At 51.6% G+C, this 24,689-nt stretch overlaps 1 protein-coding gene across 1 annotated transcript in view; it reads right to left on the reverse strand.

The window, feature by feature from the left end:
• The window catches only part of USP7 (ubiquitin specific peptidase 7), a 61,936-nt gene extending 49,486 nt beyond the window's left edge, over nt 1-12,450 (reverse strand). The window contains exon 1 of the mRNA XM_055339693.1: nt 12,269-12,450. Within this exon, the coding sequence (XP_055195668.1) occupies nt 12,269-12,371 (103 nt within the window). The 5' untranslated portion in view covers nt 12,372-12,450. The remainder of the gene's footprint in view (nt 1-12,268) is intronic.
• Between the last annotated feature and the right edge of the window lie 12,239 nt (nt 12,451-24,689).

The following is a 24,689-nucleotide window of genomic DNA, read 5'->3' on the forward strand; positions in this document are numbered from 1 at the left end:
AGCCTTGGTCTCTTCAGCTGCAGAGCAGGGGGCTGGACAGATACTTTTCTGCGTGAAAGCAAAATTCTATGACCAAGTACCTTCTGATAACATACCCAAAATGGACGCAGCATTTCAAGGAAAATAAAAGGCCTTAAAAAAAACACACACACACAAACAAAAAAAACAACGAAAGGACTTAATTCATCAAGAGAAAACAGACTGTAAATAACAGCCTCCGATTCCCCAGGAAACACTGGCCCTAAAACATTGAGATGTGTTAGTAGCAGTCCTCCTTCTTGACATATACCCTCCAAGGTCATTCAGAACCAACTCTAAAGTCATCCTAACGACTCAGTAGCATGGCAGGGACCATGCCTTCCACATCACCCTTCAGTACTGGGACTGAGTACTGAAGATGGCCACCAGTACCCACCCATGCTGGGCAGCACACACACTGCTGTGTCGGATACACAGACGCTGACGCTGTGGGACTGGCACCAGGCACCGTGACGCTCACCTCAAAGATGAGACGCACCCCCAACTAGGACACCTGAGAGCCACAGCACTTATCTGCATCGCCCCCCCCCCCGCCAAGTCAACTTGCCTGAAGGCCTCAATTTTGCCTACATGCTGCTCAATGTGGTAGCAGCTACCTGGGCATCAATGCACGTTACCCTTTGCTCTAGACATCTTCACTCCTGGCCGCGTCCCCTTGAGGCCAGAATTTGTGTCTCCCATCTTCCTCTTTCTTTCCTGCAGAAACTCAAGGACAAATGATGACCAATAAATATCCTAAATCTATTATCTGAGCCATGAGTTGAAATCACCCATCTGGTGTGATGTCCAAAAATAAATACTTTTGGAGGAAATTATAGAAATGAAAGATCCTGTGCTCACACAATAAAAGATCTTGTATTGCACTGTGTGAGCAGAGGGGACATTCAGGAAAGCTAAGACCAAAAGGCCACATTCACTTGAGTTGCCTTTAATCAGGTACGTAATAAGCAAAGACTAGCATCCAGCCATGTAAGGGTTTATTTAAAACTGTTCTGCTAGGGATCCCTGGGTGGCGCAGCGGTTTAGCGCCTGCCTTTGGCCCAGGGCGCGATCCTGAAGACCCGGGATCAAATCCCACGTCGGGCTCCCGGTGCATGGAGCCTGCTTCTCCCTCTGCCTGTGTCTCTGCCTCTCTCTCTCTCTCTCACTGTGTGCCTATCATAAATAAAATAAAATTTAAAAAACTGTTCTGCTATAGTTTTTGACTGCTACAATCACTTTCCAAATTAAATGTGCTTCCCAAAGTAGCCTATGAATATATTTTTTCCCCTGAACCCCCTGTCAGGGAAAGACGCCCAGAAGGAAATATTCAAAATATGCCATAAAAACAATGCCACACAGCTAGCTGGCAGCTAATGAGGCAAGGAGGGTGGCCACCCAGGTCACCCCGCTTCTTTGAGTCCCTGCCTCATTAAGGAATCCAGGGCTCTGGTACCCAGGTCTGCAGAATCAGGGACTCTGAAATGCAGTATGACTGTGCCCTCGGCCCCCACTAAGCCTTCTCAATTTCAATTTTTCATCTCTCCATATACCCAGAATCCTGAATGGTTTGCTTTGGGGATGATTTATTTGAGCACGTTATAATAATAACGTGTTACTGAATACCTGATTCAGTTACCTTCATTCTCAAAGGAGGAGGAATCTACAGCTAAAAACCTACTATTTTGTTCTGTGTCTTCTCCTGCCACCATACTCAACTCGCTGAAACGTACACGCAACCCCGGCCAGGTCTGGCAGTGAGCTACTTTCTATATTCAAAGCATGTGGTGAACCACACAGAAACGTTCAGCTACGACGCCCAATCGCAGCGTACCACTTTGGGGCGGTGGAGTAAGATGTGGGAGAAGGCAGCACAGGTGTTTCAACTAAGAAGCAGTAACCACAACTCTCCCGACCAAGGGGAATGACAAATCACAAATGGCCGTGAAGCCAGACTGCAAGGGTTCAAATCCTATCACTGACCCGAGTAATGACTCATTGCCTGGTTTTGCACTACTGTAACCCAGGGATGATGACACACCTATCCCCGAGTCGTAGTAAGAAGCACGGGAGTTAATAATACGTGGACAGCCGGGCACAGAGAGAGAAGTCCTCAGGGAGGGTGAGCCGCCACACGCTCCTCCAGCCTCTCCAAAGCCTCCTACAGGTTTGAGGCCAGCTACCTATGTGGGGCACACAGCTGCTGCTTCTCACCCACATCCCTGCATCCTGTATTTCTGATCGCTGCTGGAACGGATTAGCATAAACAGTGGCTTAAACAACACACACGTTTCCTTTTTCAGTTCTGGAGATAGAAACGGGGCTCACTGGGCTAAAATCAAGATGTCAAGAGCAGGGCTGTGTCCCTTCTGGAGGCTCCAGGGGAGAATCTCTTTTCTTGCCTTTCCAGCTTCTAGAGACCTCCCCCATTCCTTGGTTCCCCTTTGCGTCCTCAGAGCCAGCAATGGCCTTCCCACACCACACCCACACCCACACCCAACACACCCCAACCCCGACCTCCTCCTTTCACACATAAGGACCCTTGAGATTATACGGGGCCCGCCCAGGTAGCGCTGAATAAACTTCCCTTTACAGGTCCTCAATCCCCTTTGCCATGTAAGTAAGAGTCACAGGCCCCAGGGATCAGGACCTGGACATCTTTGGAGGCGATTATTCCACCTACCACAGATCCTACACCTGTCAGTCACAGATCCTGATCCAGCCAACCTCAACATGCTATTCTACATCAGCCTCCTCCTCAAATTCAGCTGTGTCCCCTCCTCAGCTAAGCTTCAGCTGACTGACCCTTCCCCAGGGAAGCCAGTCCCATCCCTACTTTGTGGCCCAGCCCCCTCCTGTCCACTGCTCCCCCAGAGCCCTCCCCTAAGGGCTTCCCCTGCACATATGCATCTGGGCACCTGCACTCAGGCAGTCACACCCAGGGGTGGCCAGCACCCTACCTGTCAGTTCAGAGGGGATTCCTATGTGTCTGTCCTGCAAACTGGCCTCTGTGAGCGCCACAGCAAAGACAGCTCTGCTGCAACTAGGGTGCAATGGAGTCAGGAGAAAGGCTCAGTCCCTCTACTGTGTGGAAACCAGACAGGAAAGCCAAGAGAATAGGGCTAAAGATGACATGCCCTGTGCAGAGCCCACCAAAAAAGGTGCCCTCTGTGGACCTAAGCACAACAAAGAGCAAGCGGAGAAACTTTCCAGCCACCTGACTTTCCCACAACATGGAAGCACGGGGCAGTCTGGGAGTTGTCAAACCGGGCAGGACGTCACATAGGACCCCACATAGGACCCCATTACACCTTGTGAGACTTTAGTGTTCATTTGTTAATTGTAACCCAAAAGTATATATAACCCGCAATCCATTTATTTGAATGAAAGATAACTTGGCTATACATTTAACAGGATAGTTGAAGCTGTCCACAGATAAATTCTGCAAAATTCCTTTAAAAACCTGCTCCCCCATTCTCAGTGTACCTCTGTAGCACCGGACTCATAGGTGTATTAGCAAAACAGAAGTGGTCTGGATAAATATCATCCCTGTGAGCAGCAGACGTGCCATCCACCTGAGCAGGAAGCAAGACTGTTACTTTAAAAACTACTCATGTATGCCGCATTCCTTCAAAGTGTGCGTATAGGCTTTCAATACGGGGGAATTGCTATTTCACACAAAATTGTGCTTGGTTACCATGGTGGAACGACAGAGTTACAAGTGTAATCGAGTTTCTCTGTATTAATGGCCTATACCCACACTTTCAACGAACATAAACAGTTTCTGTAATTTTCTTTCTCTGTATGTATGTTTGTTCTAATAACTGATTTCAACAGTTAATGTTACATTTGTTGAATTTAATAATAAACCGGGGCTTGTATTTTGTGGATCTACTTTATTTCACTTAAGTAATTTGCGCTGTATTTCTACAAAATATGATTTAGAAATTGTCCACAATGGGGCAGCCCTGGTGGCTCAGCGGTTTGGTGCCACCTTCAGTCCAGGGTGGGATCCTAGAGATCGGGCTCCCTGTGTGGAGCCTGCTTCTCCCTCTCCCTGTGTCTCTGCCTCTCTCTTTCTCTCTCTCATGAATAAATAAATAAATAAATCTGAAAGAAAGAAAGAAAGAAAGAAAGAAAGAAAGAAAGAAAGAAAGAAAGAAACCAACCACAATGGGCTAGAAATTAAGGGGGGGGGGACCTGGTTCTTCACCACAAATAAATGAAGAAGCCCTGCTCTATAGGGTTTGCCCAACAACTATTTTATTCATTTTACCTGAGCTTTCCCAGGACACACTGTACCTTCAACACGATACCAATACTACCAGGAACACCTCCAGCCAAGGATCCAACCAGATCATGTAGGTCAGCACCAGCCACTAACACTTTCTCTGGTTGGCAGATGTGCTGTGCACCTTGCTGTCCCATGTGATGGCCATCAGCCACATGTGCCTACGGAACACTTGAAATGTGGCTAGTTGGTTGAGGAATGGGATTTTTTTTCTTTTTAATGTAAGCTCTATAACCAACGTGGGGCTCAAACTCACAACCCTGAGATCAAGAGTCGTGTACTCTACCAAATGAGCCACCAGGCACCCCAATTATATTTTAAAACTGAAACTGTGGCCCTGCAACTGGTGGCTGCTGTCATGCACCACACAGGCCCTTCCCCCCACAGGGCATCTGCTCCTGCCCTCATGTGAAAACCAGTGGATTTCTGGAGAAAGATGGGTCTAACGTAGGAACATGATCTCAATCTGTTCTCAGCAGAACCAGGTAGAGACCTGGAATGCTTCAGAGAAATGAGGAATCCTTCTGGCTAGGGCAGCACACCACTCCAATCCAATCCAAGCAGTTCCTCAGCCACCACAGTTCCCAGCCTCCAGGGGAAGGGGCAGCCCCAAGGCTGGGGCTCACAAGGAGGAGGCCACAACCACCTGCCCCTCCTCCCAGATGCTTCTGAGGGCATTCTGCTAGTCAGGCTTTTCCCACCCTATTTGTGCACCCTCTTAATCCTTAACACACTCCTCAAAATATAAGAGAGAATGGCAGAGAATCTTTGGGGGTATTTCTTACAAGTGTCTACGATGGTTACAAAACAGAGATATGGATTGAGGAATGTTTTTAACCACTTCACATACAGTTTCTTTGACTGAATACCGTCTCCTGTCTCCTCCACGTCACCTGTCTCCTCCACAGTAAGAATGTAAGAAGGACCTAACGTAAGCAGCAAGCATTAGGACGACGAGCAGGACTATGCAGCCGCGGGAACAGTCAAGACGTGTTACACGTACTTGTTTTAAGACAGCCAGTGCCCAGGGTCAATTAAGCGCCTTGAGAGAGAAGGAATTCCCCCAAGTGCATTGATGAAATATACCTGCAACCCCAGCGACACGGCCCACGAGCCTTTTAATAAGGGAGGGCCTTCCACTAACGGGGTTTGCTCAGCAGACACGGCAGAGCAACAGCACCCCATTTCCCCTGGAAAAGCCCCCCATCGACTCCTGAAAGTACGATGAATCGGGTGGCAGGAGGGGGAGCCGAGGGAAGTCAGATTACCACCCAGACACCTGTGGCTCCACCCTGGGGTGTATCACGCTCTGCAGTATGGGTCACCTTAATAAACTCATACAACCGATTTCCAAACCAGAAGCCAGTTTAGCAACCTGTTCGGAGAGCCAGACTTGCCCCGGTGGATGTTCTGAGGCCTGGCACGGCCCTACCAGTATCAGTACCAGTCAGGAAAAGGGATTTAGCCACCCGCATGCAATTCAAACCAGGGGAGGACCTGGGTTTTGAATATTCTATGCCAGGCAGGACAACCACACAGAACTGTTGTGGTGGCACAGTGGAATCTAATTTTCTACAGCTTTTATTTATTTATTTTTTAAAGATTGTATTTATTTATTCTTGAGAGACAGAGAGAGAGAGAGAGAGAGAGAGAGAGAGAGAGAGGCAGAGACAGAGGCAGAGGCAGAGGCAGAGGGAGAAGCAGGCTCCCTGCAAGGAGCCTGATGTGGGACTCAATCCCAGGACTCCCAGATCACACCCTGGGCCAAAGGCAGGCACCAAACCGCTGAGCCACCCAGGGATCCCCTCTCTACAGCTTTTAGATTCTCCATGCCCTCCTCCCCCAAAAGAACCAGCCATTCTTGAGACTCCAAGTTGACACTCAGGCTTCAAACACTGGGTAGGTGAAGCCCCTCAGGCAGGTGACCTGGGCTCTTCTAAAGGACACTTGGGCATCTCGGTCACTATTAGCAGCCGCCACCTCAGAAGCGTGGGCTGCACACCTCAAGGTCGCCCTGAGAACTGAACTGGCTACCACGCAGCGTTCGCACAGCCCAGGGAGGACCCAGCTCACGCCAGGCACCGAGCTCTGCACTCACCGCAACCCCCCAAGCACGCTCTCCTCAGCCAGTCTCCACCCCGAGGAGGACGGGACTCCACTTCTCAGGGTGTGTCCTCCCAGACACTGCTCTCCCTCCCCAGGCTCCCACTGGTGCCTCACTGGGCCCTGCCCTCACCTCACTATGTTCTGGAAGCATTCAGCTCTTGCCCAGGTCAATGTATTTCCTGACATAAAAAACTTTCTCATTACCCTCACTGCCAACTCCCAAGTTTAATTCACCGACCCTCAGAAGTAGGCCTGCTTCTCTTCAAGAGAATTTCAACACGTCTGACTTCTCATTAGCCAAGGCATGTGTTAACTTACTAGAAAAATGGCATAACTGACTCTTGCCTACGCATGACACTTAAAATCCTGCTTCCTCTAACTTTCTTAAGTCCAAAATAGTTCAGAACAAGTTCATGAAGCAGGTGACATTGAACACTTAACTCTGTCACAGGGCGCGTCAAGAAATACCTCGTTCCAACACTTGGGTCTCCAGCGTGAGATCCCTCTGCCTTGGAAATCAAACAGAAATAAATGCCCAGGTTGCATACGACTCCTCCAAAAAACCAGAGTGACGAAAAGAAATTTAAAATACTCAGAAGAGACCTTCCGTAATTTATGAAGGTCCAGCAATGCCCTTGTCTGGAAAACCACCTTTTCCTTCCAAAAGGATCAAAAATGCCATTTGAAGCAACTTACGTTCAAAGCAATAAAACCGAATTAGCAGCTATCAAAGCAACATCGGGTTTATGGCTTCAGCTTTCTCTTTCACACACCACCTTGTTTGCCAGCCAGCCAGCCACCATCCCACGGTTCAGGCTCAGAATTGCTGTTTCCTGAATGAGTATCTCCCACAAGTACACTGACCAGAAAAGGAACAGAAGATGTCACCTTCCACACAAACAATCCAACATCAAGGAAGAGGGGGGTACAGAAGTGATGACCACAAGGTCCACAGGACTCTAACTGCAGGCCAAGCAGCCGAGACAAGCAGAAAGGTTTAAGGAGAAGATGATGGCACTGGAAGCGGTTCCGAACCACTGTCCTGGGGGTACCTGTCCTGTTTGCATTCCAGAAGGAGAAACCATCGGCCCCAAAGCCGGGGCCGCACCCCACGAAGCACAAGTCTGCGTGTGCTCGGCACTCAAAGCACAAAGGAGACCAAGGCCAATCCTGAGGGTCCTCATGGCCTAGCCTGGACTCTGCGACTTCCCACATCCAGGGAAGGCAGCACACCTGCACCCCCTTAAGCAGGGCAGTGATAGGGCAAAGCAGTCCTGTAGGCAGTCCATCTTCATTCATAGCTGTGTGAGCTGCAGGAAGGATGGAGGCAGAGACCAGTAAGAAGGCTATTGCAAAGTCCCAGCATGAGGCAACAGGGGCCTCACTTAGGGTGGTGGCTGGAAAACCAAAAGGGCTTGGTAACAGAATGTGGGGATCCAGAGAGAGGGCCGACTCCCAAAGTCTGGAGATTCGGTGACTCGATTTCCCAACTCCAGAGTCATCACTAGATGCTCTAAAAGTTTCCCAAGAACGAGAATACTCTTATCAGAGGGCCACTCAGCTGAGTACACGGCAGTACCCACGTACTGCAATGCCCTGGGTCCCATCTCCTCTATTACCCATGTCACGTTTCTTAAAATATTAAGACCATGAACCTTAAGTAGCTACTGAGGCATCTCAAGCCCAGGGGTCCATAGTGGTGCCGAAATGGAGGCTGGTTAGGTTTTCTTCCCAATGCCCATTAGGATATAATGACCCCAGGGCATTTTTGCACACCCCCGAAAATCACATGCTTTGTTCCCTTCCTGGAGGGCGAGACTTTACCATCACACAAAAACACCATGAACTGAACATCCACGTTCACGGTTGTGGTGTGCGGCACCTGACAAGCGCTCTGTGCCTCCACCCTCACAATTACCTGGCAAGATAAGACTGACCTCCTTTTCAAGGAAGCAGAAAAACTGAGGCATCAAGAACTTAAGCAACGTGCGTGAGGTCACACAACAATTAAAAGGCAAAGTCCACACTCAAACTCAGGCGGGGCCGAGGCTGTGCTCAGGCACCACAACTGCCCCGCCACGAAGAGCTCTTTACTCAATGGTCCCTCCTCCTCCCTTTCTGCAAGACTAATTCCAAAAAGAAAAAGAAAAAAAAAAAATCAAGGAGGAGGTGTTTGCTTCCTTCCCATATTTGTCTGTTCTCAATCTTGTATTTGTTCAGAGATGATCAAAATCAGCAGCCTGAGAAAATCAGGAGGGCCGATACCCACAGAGAGTTAACTCCCAATCCTATCAAAACCTGACAGGCTCCGAGTCAGACATTTCTAGGTTTGGCCTAATTTTGTCTGTATTTCTTCTAGGTTCTCAGAGGTTGATTTTCGACTCTGGAGCTCCGCAGAGTTCTTTTACCAACCAAAGCTAAGGTGAGAGAAGAATCAATACTATCATATTCTGTGATTTTTGTCTCGTTACGGTGCTCCCTGGAGAGGAAACTTGCATTTTAAATAGAATAAAATGTGCACGTTTGGTTTACCTGCGAGCACGTGTGCAAGGCAACTCACTTTCCGCTCCCAAACCTGCCTCAGCAGAAGAGTAACTTGAAACTCCACCTACCCACACGTGTTTGAAAGAAACAGAAACCCACTAGCACTGCTGCCCCCCCTCCCCCGACAAAAACACAGACGTCAATGATCAATTCTTTGCAAAAACTGCAGATGACTCATTGATTTGCTCCCAGCTTGGTGTCCTGATGGCAGGGGTCTGGGTGTCGTACAAAAAAAAAAAAAAAAAAAAAAAGTCTAACGAAACCGTCTGTCCCCATTAGTCTGAGAGATGACACTCTGAAACAGAGACTGCTCACACAGGCAGGAGAACCAGGGAACAAACACCAGGGTATTTACATTTGTGCCTGCTGGTCTATGCAGCAGAAACAAGGCCTTGGGAAAACTTCCTGTTGACTGAACAGGGCATTAACACAGACCAGATTATCACCTCCCCAAGTACTCAGGGGGCAGAGGCCTGCGAGGCCTCCTCGGAGTTAAGACAATGAATAAACTGCTAGGCAAATTCCTTACTGGCCAGACCTAATAACGCCACCCCTCCACAGTTCATCTGCCTCCCGACCCGAAACGTGCGGATCAACTGCTCCGGGCCTTACAGGAAGCATGTGGCCTGACCCCAGTGAACTGCCAGCACGTACCCATCTTCCCCCTCTCTGTCCTTCACCCTTCATAACTTTCCCAATGGCTCAGAGTGAGACATTTTTAAAATAACTAATCCCGAGCGTTGTTATTCTCCAGCGGATATGCAAGGGCTGTGCAGAGTTGGGTTGAAAGCAAATGCTATCCCAATAAAGTGGAGCAGGAGAGCAAACTAACATTGACTTACGGATTGGGGGGGGGGGGGGAACCAACCAACCAAACCAGTCTCCCAAGCTCCTTCGAAACCTGCCCTGCCCAGGAGGGGCGGGTAGGATGCTCCTCACTGACAAAGCCTTCCCTTCCTCAGGCTGACCAGAACCCTGACAGGTTCCAGCTGCTGATTCAACTGGACTCAGGGCAAAGACACCGGGCAGGTTCAAGGCACTACCACAGCCTGGCATACGAAGCCAACTAGAGTTGACGTTCGCTAAATCCCACCCCTCTGGCTTTTAATAGCCAGGATTCCTTCACGCTTCCGCATCCTAGACTACGCTATCTAAACCCGCCACCGCGTTTCAGCAGTGGGAAGGCTAAGAAGGGGTGAAACAGACTGCCAAAGATACAGGCAGCTTTTTAAACCACACACCTGCAGATGCTCACGGGGCGCTGACGATCGATCGCAGGTCCCACAGAGACAAGGTACCTTCTGGATAATGAATCTGCAACAGAGGTCCGCTCAAAAGAAATGAGATCCTTAGGTTTAAGGAATCGGCAATAACCGCAACCTTCGCCACCCAACTTTGAGACACTAGCGAACGTGCACCTTACTGATTTTAGGGGTGGCCTTTCCAACGCAAACTCTGATGTAAAAATAAAACCCTAGGAGGAGAGAGAGCAGTCTTGGAAGCATGCACGGACTTCTGAAAAACCTTCCACCACCCTTCAACAGCTCTCCCACCTTACAGAAAGAAAAGCCTTTAGCACTCGTGGGCATGACTATTTCCCCAAACACACAGCTCTGTACCAGAAATAGGCTCTTCAGCGAGGTCCATGTCTATTACTTCTCGCTCATGTTCAAAGACACTTGCAAAGCGGTTAAGACAACGTACAGGGGCAATCCGTGTGCCAGCACTAACTGGACTTTTGTCTCGACTGAGTGATATCCAACAAGAAACCAGAGAAGCAAGGCTTTTTTGTTACGCGGCCTAGAAAGAATACACAAAACTGTCTCGGCAACATATGCCTGCGACTAGCTGGTGAGGTCACACGTGCCAAAGGAGTGGTGGAGCTACTGCCTTGCCGAGGCCAAGTGAAACACAGAGGCCGGTCCTTGGCGTGGACTCTGCTCTCCTGTCCCCCATTACTGCCATTGTTAAGTACCACCGGGAAGCGCTTTCTGCAGGCATTTCCACCGCTTTGCCTTCAGCAATCTGGCAAGCCCTTTTTTTTTTTTTTTTTTCCCCGGTGAACATCCAATTACCGGCGGTAAGTTATTCGCAGGGAAATACCAGTCACGGCTAAAGCGTTCCCACCAACCAGGGTGCGGCGTCCCACACGTGTGTCCACCCCACCGGACGAAGGGTCGGTCTTGGCCTCACTCAGCTTCCCGAGCAAGGTTCCATTCATTTATACAGCCCAAGACCTCTGCTCAAAGCAAAGTAAGAACACTCGCTGCCCCCCTGCTCATCCAGGTACCCCCCTTCCTTTTGGACCCCTGAAGGCAGGTGAGAGAGAGCCAGGACCTTTTGAGACCTCTTTGGCTTCTCTGCCCTTAAAAGCAGTTGCGGGGGTGGGGCACGAACCATAAGAGATGCCTTCCGACGGCCCCCTCTGCCTCAGCCGCGCAAACCAAAGACGCCTGACGCCAAACCTTTGCAACCTGGACCTTGCGCATCTCAAGGCACCTGGGAGAACCGCGGCCACATGGGCAGAAAATCCAGTTACCTCGGGGAGTCAGCTCTGATTCGGCCGCAGGTAGCCATGTGCAGCGGCTCGCAGTTTTTCACACACACACACACGCACACACACACACGCACACGCACACCTGGCCGGATGCGGAGCGGCGCTGCACAGAGTCAGGTACCAAACTGCCCCCCTCCCCCCCCACCCAAAAAAAAAAAAAACAAACCAGAAGCAAACAACTGATCGCCCAACAGTGCTCGCTGGGCTCAGAGCTCGGGCCCGGTGCAAGCGCGGAGAGCATGTGCCCTTCCTCTCGCAGGTGTTTTTAAAAATGAAGCCCGAAGCAAGCTAGGAAGTGCTCGGTTTTGTTTTGTTTTGTTTTAAAGAAAAAAGCGACCCGGGTCTGGTGGGGTGGGGTGGGGTGGGGTGGGGGTGGGGGGACGCGCCGCGCGCTGCCCCGGGGCGGGCTCTCCCGGGCGGGCTCTCCCGGCGGCGCGCGCGGGCAGGTGCGGGCGGGCCCCGCGTCCGCGGAGGGGCCGGGCCGCCGCGACCCCGCGACCCCGTGACCCCGCGACCCCCGGCGACCCCGGGCCGCCCGCCCCGCGCGGGGCCGCGGACAATGGGCCGGGCCGGGGTCTCCGGGCGCCCCCCGCGCGGGCCGGCGTGACGGTGCGGCCCGGAGCGGCCCGGAGCAGCCGCCGGCCCCGGCCCGGCCCCGGCCCCGGCCCCGGCCCCGGCCCGGCCCGGCCGCCCTGTAAAGATGGCGAGCCCCCCGCGTGGCGCCGCGGCTCCCCCGGCCACAATGGCCTCACCTTCCATCTCCATGTCCTCGGGCTCGCTCAGCTGCTGCTCGCCCGCTTTCTGCTGCTGCTGCTGCTGCTGCTGCTGCTGCTGCTGCTGCTGCTGGTGGTTCATGTCGGCCGCGGCCCGGGCCTCGCCTGCGGGCGGCGGCGGCGGCGGCGGCGGCGGCGGCGGGGCGGCCTCCTCGTCCTCCTCCCGCGCGTCGTCGGCGGCGGCGGCCCCGGGGCGGCGGGCGGCGGGCGGCGGCGGCGGCGGCGGCGGCGGCGGCAGGGAGACGCGCACGTACTTGCTCGCGATTCGCCCAATCTCGGCGCCGAGGCGGGCGGGCGGCCGGCGGGCCGGGCCGGGCGGCCTCGTCGCTCCCTGCGGCCGCCGCCGCCGCCGCCTCCGCCGCCGCCGCGGGGCCCGCCTCCTCCCGCCTCCTCCGCCGCCGGGGCCGGGGCCGGGGCCGGGGCCGGGGCCGGGGCTGCGGGGCCGCGGGCCGGCGGGGCGCGGAGGGCGGCCGGGCGCGGGCCGCGGGGTCAGCCCCGCCTCGGGCCGGCGGCGGGCGGAGGAGGAGGAGGAGGAGGAGGCCTGGGCGGCCGCGGCGGGCCTGCGGGGCCGGGGCCGGGGCGGCGGCGGGCGGCGGCGGCGGCGGCGGCGGGCGGAGGCGGCGGCGGCGGCGGCGGCGGGCGGGCCGCGCTCGGGGCGCTGCGGCCTCCGCCTCCTCGGCGGCGTCGGGGCTCCGGCAGCGGACGCGGCGCCCGGCGGCTCGGCTCGGCTCGGCTCGGCTCGCTCTCAAAATGGCGGCGGCGTGAAATGTCACATCCGCATGGGGGGCCCGAGAGCGAGCGGCGAGCCGGGAGCGGGCGGGCGGCGCAGGCGGCGGGCGCGGAGGGCGGAGCAGGGAGGCGGGGCGCCCGGCGGACCGCCCGCCGCCGCCGCCGCCGCCGCCGCCGCCGCCGCCGCCGCCGCCGTCTCCTCGGACCGCCCGCCCGCCGCGGCTGCGCTCGGGCCGGGGCTCGGGGACCCGGGGCAGGGGGGCTGGGGCTCGGGCAGGGGCTGGGGGCTGCGGCTGCGGCTGCGGCTCGGGCTCGGGCTCGGGCTGGGGCAGGGGCTCGGGCTGCAGCTCGGGCTGGGGCAGGGGCTCGAGCTGGGGGCTCGGGGCTCCAAGGCTAGGGCCGGAGCAGGGGCTGGGGGCTCGGGCTGCAGCTCAAGCTGGGGCGGGGGCTCGTGCTGGGGGCTCAGGTCGGGACCGGAGTTCGGGCCGCAGCTGGGGCTGGGGGTTCGGGCTGGAGCTCGGGGCTGCGGCTGGGGCTGGGGCTGGGGCTCGTGCTGGGGGCTGGGGGCTCGGGCCGCAGCTGGGGCTGGGGGTTCGGGCTGGAGCTCGGGGCTGCGGCTGGGGCTGGGGCTCGTGCTGGGGGCTGGGGGCTCGGGTCGGAGCTGGGGCTGGGGGCTTGGGCTGGAGCTCGGGGCTGCGTCTGGGGCTGGGGCTCGGGCTGGGGCTGGGGGCTCGGGCTGGAGCTCGGGGCTGCAGCTCGAGCTGGGGCAGGGGCTCGGACTGGGGGCTCGGGTCGGGACCGGGGTTCGGGCTGGGGGCTCCGGCTCCCGCGGCGCCGCGCCCCCCGTGTCCCCCCCACTGGCCGGGGCTGGGACTAGGTCTCGGGCTGGGGCTAGGACTCCGGCAGGGACTCGGACTCCGGCTCCCTGGCGCCGCGCCCCCCGCGCCCCGCGCCCCGCGCCCCCCGCCCCCGCCCCCGCCGAGCTGCTGAGCCCCGGGCCGCGGCGCTGCGGGTCCCCGGACCCCCCGGCCTCCCGGCGGTAGGGGGCGAGCGCCGCAGCCCGGCCGGGGCCCGAACCCCCGACCCCGGGGCCCCTCCGCGTGACCTGGGGCGGCGAGCAGGGCGGGGGACCCAGGCGGGAGGCCGGCACCCGCACCCGCACCCGCACCCGCCGCCGCCGCCGCCGCCGCCGCCGCCGCCGCGCTCTGGACCCCGCTCCCCGCGGTCCCGCGCGCCCCAGGAGCCAGCGGGGACAACCGGGCTCTCGCTGCGGCCCAAGCCAAGTAGTGGAGCCCCTCACCGCCGCCCCAGGAGCTCCGACTGCTGTAACCGCGGCGTCTCAGCTGCTTTTCCTGGGGTGACCGCGGCAGCGCAGGTGGATGAGAACGTGGGCGAAAGGGTAGACCCGTCCACGCACCTGTCCACCCAGGTGACCGTCTCAAGGGAGAATACTATTCTGCCCTAAAATAGCCCGGAAGTTGTGGTTCCCGTCCCACTTCTCATCTCCCTCCTATCTCCCGATCTCCTTTCCCTGCACTTTTATCCAGTTTTCCCGCCGGGCAGCAACTGTCCCATCTCCCCACCCCAAAAAGAACGTTTTGTTCTCCGCTGCGGTGTCCCAGATGCGTAGGACACAACAAGGACCCAATAAGTACTTGTTAGATGAATGTATGATTCGCCTGTGACTGGGCACCCCCACCCCCCCCCCACCACACGCACACGGGCATTTCATACGCCCGAAGGTTTCCCACCAGGGGAATTTCTTGCTGGAACCGAGGAAGGCAGCAAACAAGAGGGAAGGAGTAACTTCACCAGGAATCCATCCCAGTCCCCAGTCCCCGGGTCACCCCCAGATCCCCAAGAGGTGTTGTTATTCACACAAATTCTCACAAATGCTAATGAGCGGCTCTCAGATGCAAAGGAATCCTCCCTTCCAGCTCCCAAGAGGCTTGGGGGAGGGCAGAAAGGAACCTCCGGGTGGAAGGAGGGGTGGCAGGGAGTGACAAGTGATGCCTACCCACTTCCGCACCACCCAGCCTGTCTTTGGGGCCTGGTTCAAAACGAACCCTGGAAGTCAATGAGTTAAAAGGGAGGCCCGGCATGGTGGGCGAATCCAATGTGGTATTACTCCCATCCCATGAAATACTATTTGGCAATTAAAAAGGAGGAACTGGGAGATGCTACCAACATAGATAAGCCTTGAAAACATGGTACCCAGGGAAAGAAGCCAGACACAAAAGACCCCCGGAGTGAATGACTCCCCGTTACAGGAAACACCCAGAGCAGGCAAATCAGTCTGTAGAGGCAGAAAGCAGATTAAAGGCTGAGGGGTTAGGCATCTGAGCAGTGTCAGCTCCCAGGCACCGGATTTTCTCTTGGGGCGTTCTGAAAATATCCTAAAATTTGACTCTGGTAATGGTTGCACAACTCCGCGAATATGCTAAAAACTACTCAATTATCCACCCTAAGTGGGTGAATTGTATGATGCATGAATCATATCACAGCAACACTGATTTTTTTTTTTTATTTTCAAAAAGAGTATCCTGCGAAGGCCAAGAATGAGGGAGGATGACCAGAATGGAGGCTGATCACAATCTAGGGGAAGGGCGGAGATGAACTGAACAGGTGCGATGGATATGGAGAAAAAGAGGACAGGTATAGGTGGGTTGACAGGTCCATCTGGCTGGACTTGCTGATACGCTGGAGTTGGGTAGGATGGTAAGAGAGGTTGTTTTCAGCCTCTGAGTTGGTGGTAATTTATTACACAACAATAAAAAAATGAAAACACATAAATACTGTCTGCTATCCTAGCAGCATCTCAAGGGGAATAACTTCACTGCTATATCCTCAGCACCTAGCACAGGCCCTGGTGCATAATAGATGCTCAATAAAGACTGAGTGAATGGTCTCACCCCAGGTAATGTTTACTTGCTGCTAGGAGCCAAGGATTTGTTTGGGATACAGAGGATGCCCCACTCTCTTTAAAGGCCTTTCTGGGCAGCCCGGGTGGCTCAGTGGTTGAGCTCCTGCCTTTGGCCCAGGGTGTGATCCTGGAGTCCTGGGATCGAGTCCCATGTCGGGCTTCCTGCATGGAGCCTGCTTCTCCCTCTGCCTCTCTCTCTCTCTCATTCTGTTTCTCCCTCTGCCTGTGTCTCTGCCTCTCTCTCTCTCTCCCTGTATCTCTCATGAATAAATAAAATCTTTTTTAAAAAAATAAAATAAAATTTTTAAAAAGGCCTTTCCTGGGACCCCTGGGTGGCTCAGTGGTTGAGCATCTGCAGTGGTTGAGCATCTGCCTTTGCCTTGGGGCATGATCCCCGGGTCCTGGGATCGAGTCCCACATCAGGCTCCCTGCAGAGAGCCTGCTTCTCCTTCTGCCTGTGTCACTGCCTCTCTCTGTGTCTCTCTCATGAATAAATAAATAAAATCCTAAAATAATAATAATAAAGGCCTTTTGTAAGGATTCAACAAAAGGATTCCTCTGCTCTTTCCTTCTGCTCTTTCCTGCCTCCTTGCCCTTATCTTTCGCGGAGGAGTAGCTGGTAGGTGGGGAGTTCACTTCTAGGCCACGTAGGCTACTCGAGAAAAGAAATACCAGTGTCCTTTAGGGCCTCAAAAAAGGACCCAGACTCAGTTACTCATTCCAGAGGCCTCTGCAAGCCTATCTGCAGCTTCCCCTGGTGGAATCTTGTCTGCATGAGCTGTAAAGCCCATTTGCTCACAGAAGGGGTGTGTGTAGGGAAAAATGCTACAGAAGACGCAAATCAGCTGAGTAATGCTTGCTTCCTGGGAGGTTGAATGCCAAGATGCTTCCAAAGGACCCAGAGCTGTAAAGGCCAAGGCTACTCAGGGCACCGATTTTAATCACTACCAATTTTTTCTTCTTTAATTTCACAACCTGGGCGCCTGGGTGGCTCAGTAGGTTAAGCGTCTGCTTTCGGTTCAGGTCGTGATCTCGGGGTCCTGGGATCAAGTCCTGCACATTGGGCTCCTTGCTCAGTGGGGAGTGTGCGTCTACCCTCTGCTCCTCCCCCCTGCTCGTGCACGCTCTCTCTCTCTTTCTCAAATTAATAAATAAAATTAAATTTCACAACCCTTACCCTAGTTCAGAGACCAGGGACCTAAGGAAGACATGGGAAACCGGGGAGACAGGAACTGCTGGAGCAGCTGACTTGTCATTAGGTAGAGTCAGTAGGTGCAGGGAGGGGCCACCCTATCATTACTCTCTGAGCAAAACATATTTTTGCTGCTCCCAGGGCCCGTGCCATGACTTGGCATAAACAGCCAGGTTTTTCTTCTTGAGAACCAAAATATTTATCTACCTGGCAGCTATGTTGGCCAGGGTCTAAAGTAAGTTAATGGAAGTGTCAGAGGGAAAAATGAAATTCACGGGAGCTTTTTATTTTTCAGGTTAACCAAATTCTTAGATAATCCGGGCCTGGAGAAATGGCCTAACCCCACCACCACCCGGTTAGTTAGGAGGATATGAATTTAAAAGAGATGAGGCATTCGGCCAAGGTCAAGGTCATGAGGCTAGAAGCAGTTTGGGAGGGTAAGGGGCTTTCGGATTCAGAACCAAAAGACCTAGGTTTCACAGGAGGTTCTGCAAAGTTGAACTTGAGAAGCTAACCATCTCTCTGAAACCAAGATTCTTACCAGGGAAATTGAGGAAGACAGTTTCTATCTAAAGGGGCTGTTGGGGATCCCTGGGTGGCGCAGCGGTTTGGCGCCTGCCTTTGGCCCAGGGCGCGATCCTGGAGACCCGGGATCGAGTCCCACGTTGGGCTCCCTGCAGGGAGCCTGCTTCTCCCTCTGCCTGTGTCTCTGCCTCTCTCTCTCTCTCTCTCTCTCTCTCTCTCTCTCTCTGTGTGTGTGTGTGTGTGTGTGTGTGACTATCATAAAGAAATAAAAAATTAAAAAAAAAAAAAGAAACACACTTTAAAAAAAAAAATAAAGGGGCTGTTGGAAGTCAAGTGAAATAATAAGATTTTAAATACTTCATGTACCAGACATTGTGGGACCCCAGCCCCCAGTTCCTGGCCCAACATCCTTTCACACAAAACCAGTCATGGGTCAAAAACCTACTGTGTGCCAGGGGCTGGGCTGCCCTCAGGGATAATCAAGAACAGAAATGACCACAGGGTGTCTGTCTCATTGAAACAAAGTCACGTGACTCACATTTTCCTGCGCCCTGTTTTGGGAAAGGAGAGGCAAAATGTTAATGCAAGCTCTTTGCTACAAAGACCGCTCAGGGTTGGCCACGTGTGCGTGCAGACATTAGCGTCTTGTTTTTATTTTTTGAAAAACAGCTCACAAAGATGCTTTGGTAGTGTGACTGGGCTGAATCAAAACAAAGATCCAGTGATAAGAGGCCATGAAAACGTGGGCAGACTTTGGTGCTTTCTTTCCCTCTTTTCTTTTCTTTTGTAGAGTTGTCGGTTTTTGGGAAAACTAGTCAACTAGTTTCCGAAAACTAGTTAACTAGTCATTATCCAGCCCTCTTGGTCAGACCCTCTTAAAAGGGTTAAGAATATGGAGCAATGGGATATTTTCAATTATGTGATTGGGGGGGGGGGGACAAGTTAACTCGGTTAAAGAGCACTTTGTGTGAGCCAGGGACTGTTTAGAGCATTCCATATGTTAACTCTTTTATTCTCAAGTTAACCCTACAAAGCAGGTGCTATTTTACAGCTGAGTCAGTGCAATCTCCAGATTAAGTAACTAGTTCAAGGTCACACAGCTAGTGAAAGACAAACCCAGATCTGAACCCTGGCATCTGGTTCCCCATAACCCAATAGAAATATATTAGTAAGAGAATTACTTTTGGGGCACCTGGGTGGCTGGGTCTGTTAAGCATCTGCCTTCTGCTCAGGTCATGATCCCTGGGGGGGGGGGGAGGGTCCTTGCTCAGCGGGGAGCCTGCTTCTCCCTCTCCCTCTACCTGCTGCTCCCCCTGCTTGTGTATGCTCTCTCTCTGTGTCAAATAAAATCATTAAAAAAAGAGATTTCCTTTATACCCTCAATGTAAATCCCCAAATGTGATAATACTTCTCAACTGCATTTGCCACTGCTTTCTCATCCGTATTAGCTGGAAAACAGACACGGGGCCACCTTTCCACAGAACTGCTCTCAAATCCTGCAAAATCTTCAGCAAGCATCCTTTACTTCCAAGGCTACCGCTCTGTTTTTATGTGGCCAACATTCACCTAAAAGTTTGTCACCTTAAGTACATCCTTGACAGAACTGTCTCAGCTCCAACTAGAAACGGAATAAGTAACTGGTCCCTTCGCCAGTTAACATGGGTTAAGTGACTACCCTACTTAATCCTCACAACCAGGTAAGTGCAATACTCATCCCTAGGATTTACTGAGTGCTCTTCTCCTGCCAGGACCCTTCCAAGGACTTTACATGAACTCCTTCATGTAATCTGTCAACAACCCTGTGAAATAAAACTGTCATGCACCCCTCTTTAGAGATGACAAAACCAAGACAGTAGAAGGAAGGCGATCAGTGTCTCAGGCAACAAGTAGCAGCAGAAGGTTTTCTTCACAGAGGTCAAATGCAAAACCAGCACAAGAGTGATGCAGCCATTCCACTCTTGGGTCTGTAGCCAACAGAACTGCAAACAGGGTCTCTGACAAAACCTCGTAACAGTAAATGTTCATCATAGCACTATTCGCAATAGCTAAAAGGGAGAAAGAGCCCAAATGTCCACAGAGAGGTGAATGGATAACAAAATGGGGTCTAACCACACGATGGAAAAATCATTCAGCTGCTAAAAAAATGAACTATTGGTACACACTACAAGACCAATGAATCTTGAAAACATGCTAATAAATGAGGGGGCGCCTGGCTGGCTCCGCCGGTGGAGCGTGCGACTCTTGATCTCACCGTGGTAACTTTGGGCCCCACGTTGGGTACAGATTACTTAAAAATAAAATCCTAAAAAAAAACTGAGACGCCTGGGTGGCTCAGTGGTTGAGCATCTGCCTTTGGCTCAGGTCGTGATCCCAGGGTCCTGGGATCCAATCCCACATCAGGCTCCCCTGATGAGCCTGCCTCTCTCTCTGTGTCTCTCAGGAATAAATAAATAAAATCTTAAAAAAAAAAAATTGCTAGTAAATGAAAGAAGCCAGACGTAAAAGGCCACGTATTCTATGATTCCACTTGTATGAAATATCCAGAGTGAACAAATCCATAGGGACATAAAACAGGTTAGTGAAAAATAAATAAATAAATAAAATAAAACAGGTTAGTGGGTGCCAGAGGCTGGGTATGCGGGTGGGGGGCGTGGCTGCTAAATGGCTTCTTGGGTTCCTTTTGGGGTCACAAAAATGTTCTGGAAATTGAGTAGTAATGATCACATAGCACGAACGTACATAATGTCCTAATGTTAAATTTTGCTGTGTTTTACTAGCTTAAAAAAAAATAAGGTAAAGATTTGAAGTATGGTATTCTCTCATTCCATAAAATACATCTCTAACCACTGTGGCTTGCTTTGCATTCCGGTAGAAAGCATTGTTATTTTCGTTGTACAGAAGAGGAAACTGAGGCATAGGTAGGCAGTGGTGGAGATGGGTTTCAAACAACTCTGCCAGCTGCAAAGTTTGAGATGCCATGTGCTGCCTTCCATTGTCCTCAAGCTCCTTGCTTCAGATGGGTTCAGCACCACTGCCCCTTGGGCCGGCTCATCCTCTGTGGGGGGCTATTCCTGCCCTGTAGGATGTTTAGCAGCATCCCTGGTCCACCCACTGGAGGCCAGGAGCACCCCCAACCCCAGCTGTGACAACCAAAAACGCCTTCAGAATTGCCACTGGGTTATTCAGTGACTCAATTTACTTTTCTATTAATAAACTCCAAAAATAAAAACTGCTGACCTGGATAATTACATTATTTTACAAAGATCTCTGGCAAGGAGGGTGGAAAATATCTATGCATTAAAAGTAAAATTCATTTAACACTTCTGAACCCCACACACATTCGTTCATTCAACAAACATGGACAGAGTGCTCCGGGGCCTGGTTTTGGAGGTCTGGATTGCAGGCTGCTCCGTCAGGAGAAAAGGGGATTATGAAGCAGAAAAAAATCTTGCTTCAAGAGAGTAAGTTGGGTCCCTCATCGCGTGAGAAGCTGGCTCATCCTTGCAGCTGGAAACACCCTTTCCTGGAACCCCTCTTCCCACATCTCTGAACACTCAACACACGGGGCACAGCAACCCGTCTGGGCTCTGGGTGCCCATCAAGGAGCAGGTCTCGCTCTTGCTCAGGAAATAGCTTATGTCGAATCAGTGGATACACATGCTGGCACCACTTCCAGGCAGGTTTCTTGCACCACAGGAAGAGTTCAGCGGCTGTTGCAAACAGCAACTGGACTTTATCTGCCAGATGGGAACTCGGGGAATTTAAATGAATTAAAATAATGGCATTTGATATCAGAGTTGATAGGGAAAGGGTTTCAGTCTCAGGTTCTAAGGGCAACAAGCAAGCTGGAGAACATCGAGATCCCTTTTGTATTAAAGAAAATTAGACGCAATCAATGGAGAACATTTATTAAGCACTTACTGTGTGCCAGGCATCCTGGTGCGTGTTTTCCCCAGCTTTTTTAATAACCCAGAAACCCCAAAGACTTAATACGGAAAGATAATGTCCCATGTTCATAATGTTTACATTTCTTTAGAAGGTAATTTTTGTTCACAGATAATCTCCGCTGATCCTCACCCATGTCTGACAAAGAGAAGCATAAAGGAAATTCTTGTCTATAATTCAATTATCTGCATTTTGTGAGAGCTCTTTGAGTTGCTTTTAAAAACAATAACATTTGGGGATCCCTGAGTGGCTCAGTGGTTTAGCGCCTGCCTTTGGCCCAGGGCGTGATCCTGGGTCCCGGGATCAAATCCCACATCAGGCTCCTTGCGTGGAGCTTGCTTCTCTCTCCTTCTCTTTCTCTCTCATGAATAAATAAATAAAATCTTTAAAAAAATTAAAAAATAAATAATTAAAAAATAAATAAAAACAATAACATTTTCGAAATAGCAAAGGACAATGCGTCTCAGGGTTGGCTGTTGTTTACTCATGTATTTTTAAGGATTTTATTTATTATCGTTATTTTTTTAATTATTTATTTATTTATGATAGCACACAGAGAGAGAGAGAGAGAGAGAGAGAGAGAGAGGCAGAGACACAGGCAGAGGGAGAAGCAGGCTCCATGCACCAGGAGCCCAACGTGGGATTCGATCCCGGGTCTCCAGGATCACACCCTGGGCCAAAGGCAGGCGCCAAACCGCTGCGCCACCCAGGGATCCCTATCGTTATTTTTTAAGTAGTCTCCAGACCCAAAGTGGGGCTTGAACTCAGGACCTTGGGATTAAGAGTCACTGCATGCTCTACGGACTGAGCCAGCTAGGCACCGCTGCAGGATTAGGTGTTATTTAGATATTTTTTCTCAGAATAAGAAAAACCGAGGCCCTAAAAAGAGTGACCTTTTAGCAACCTCCCAATGCAACCACTTTGTTTTGTTTACTTTATTCAGCAGTGAATCCTGCTATTGGCTTGAAGTAACAAAAGGAAAACAGTAGTAAAATACAACTAGGAATATGGAATTTGGGGCGCCTGGGTGGCTCAGCAGTTGAGCATCTGCCTTTGGCTCAGGGCATAATCCTGGAGTCCTGGGATCCAGTCCCACATCAGGCTCCCCGTGGGGAGCTTACTTTTCCTTCTGCCTCTCTCTCTGTGTATCTCTCATGAATAAATCTTTTATTTTTTTTTATTATTATTTTTTATGAATAAATCTTTAAAAAAAAATTCTGGGGCACCTGGGTGGCTCAACAGTTGCATCTGTCTGCCTTGGGCTCAGGGTATGATCCCTGCAGGGAGCCTGCTTCTCCCTCTGCCTGTGTCTCTGCCTCTCTCTCACTCTGTGCCTCTCGTGAATAAATAAATAAAATCGTAAAATTAAATTAAATTCAAAAAATAAAAATAAAATTTTAAAAATTCTTAGCTATATCTCAAAGTAAAAATTCAAGAGAAGAGGAAAAAGAATACAAACATCCAATTAATGAATCTACATTGTTGCTATTGCTGTTTCAGATTTTGCAGTTAATTTCCTGAGCCAAATTTATTTGTTTATTTTTAAGACTTTATTTTTAAGTAATCTCTAAGCCCAACATGGGGCTCAAATTTACAACCCTGAGATCAAGAGGCCTATGCCCTATCAACTTAGCCAGCCAGGCGCCCCTTATTTACTGGGCCAAATTTAAATTGAACTGCCCTGATTTCTGAGGAGAATGATTGTTAATCCTGGAGCATTTTATTTTATCTTATTTTTATTTTTGGAGTATATATTTTTTAATTTTATTTTTGAATGCAGTTTTTATTCAAGGGGCTCCTGAGTGGCTCAGCGTTTGAGGATCTGCCTTCGGCTCAGGTGATCCTGAGGTCCTGGGATCGAGTCCCACATCGGGCTCCCTGCATGGAGCCTGCTTCTCCCTCTGCCTGTGTCTTGCCTCTCTCTCTCTGTGTCTCTCATGAATAAATAAATAAAATCTTAAAAAAAAAAACTGCGTCCATTCATTTATGTATTGCCTATGGCTGCTTTCGCCCTGCAAAGGCAGAGTCGAGCAGCTGAAACAGAGACCTTGTAGCCTGCAAAGCCAAACTATTTACTTTCTGGAAAGTTCACCCTTATTTGCTGTACTTACTCGAATTTTTTCCTTTATTACCTACATGTCGTACTTTAATAATAATAACATTTGGAGGAAACATGCACCAAAACTGTCACATTAGAGTAGGGCTACAGGGAACCTCCAAGATGGTTAAGGCTGGAGAGCCCAGGGAGGCAAGCAGTTAACCAGGGCTTCGGAGAGGGTTAGCGGTGGAGAGACAGTGCAGGTGACTGTTACGAGACCTCCATTCTGTCACCATTTGTCTTGGTTGCCTCTCTGGGTACAGTGGCTCCCCAGGTTCACCAGAGCAGATGACAGACACTTCCTGGGTGCCCTTTCACCCTAGGGATACCAGGACTTCTCCAGCACTCTCTGAACCACATCACACAAGCCACCCCAAAGCAGTGTCTCAGAGTGTGTGTAGTCCCCACAATCTCTTGAGTCACCACCCCAGGAAAGGCTCCATCAAATATCCCTCGCAGGGCGACTCTCTCCAGGTTGAGGGTAGGGCCAGGGATGGGTACTGAAGTGCCCCCAGGTGATGCTGACTCATGCTCTGCAGCCTGCCGAGTTTGCTGGTCTCTAGCTCCCCACCCCCGCCCCACAGTGAGCAGAGCCCACCAGCCTGTGGCTTCTGACGTGTCTTTGAGAGTTAACACAGCTCATAGGTGATGGGTGATGGGTACTTAATACATGCCAGGCCCTGTCCTGAGTGCTTTCCATGGATTAATTCATTTAAATGTCACAACAACCTCATGAGCAGAGAGCCATGCTTGTAGTCATAAAGTGTGGCCACAAATCAGTGTTTGCCAGGGTTTGGGATAAAGTCCACTGCAGAAGAACACACACAGGGGACTTTTTTTAAGATCTTCGTTTTGATTGTGGGGGTGTTACACGGTCCTATGCATTTGCAAAACCCATAGAATCTTATATCACAAAGAGTGAACTTTAATGTTTTTAAGAAAATAAAGGGGGGCGGGCGGCTGGCTGGCTCAGTCAGTAGAGCACGCT

Source organism: Nyctereutes procyonoides, unplaced genomic scaffold (assembly GCF_905146905.1).
Source record: "Nyctereutes procyonoides isolate TBG_1078 unplaced genomic scaffold, NYPRO_anot_genome, whole genome shotgun sequence".
NCBI classification, from domain to species: domain Eukaryota; kingdom Metazoa; phylum Chordata; class Mammalia; order Carnivora; family Canidae; genus Nyctereutes; species Nyctereutes procyonoides.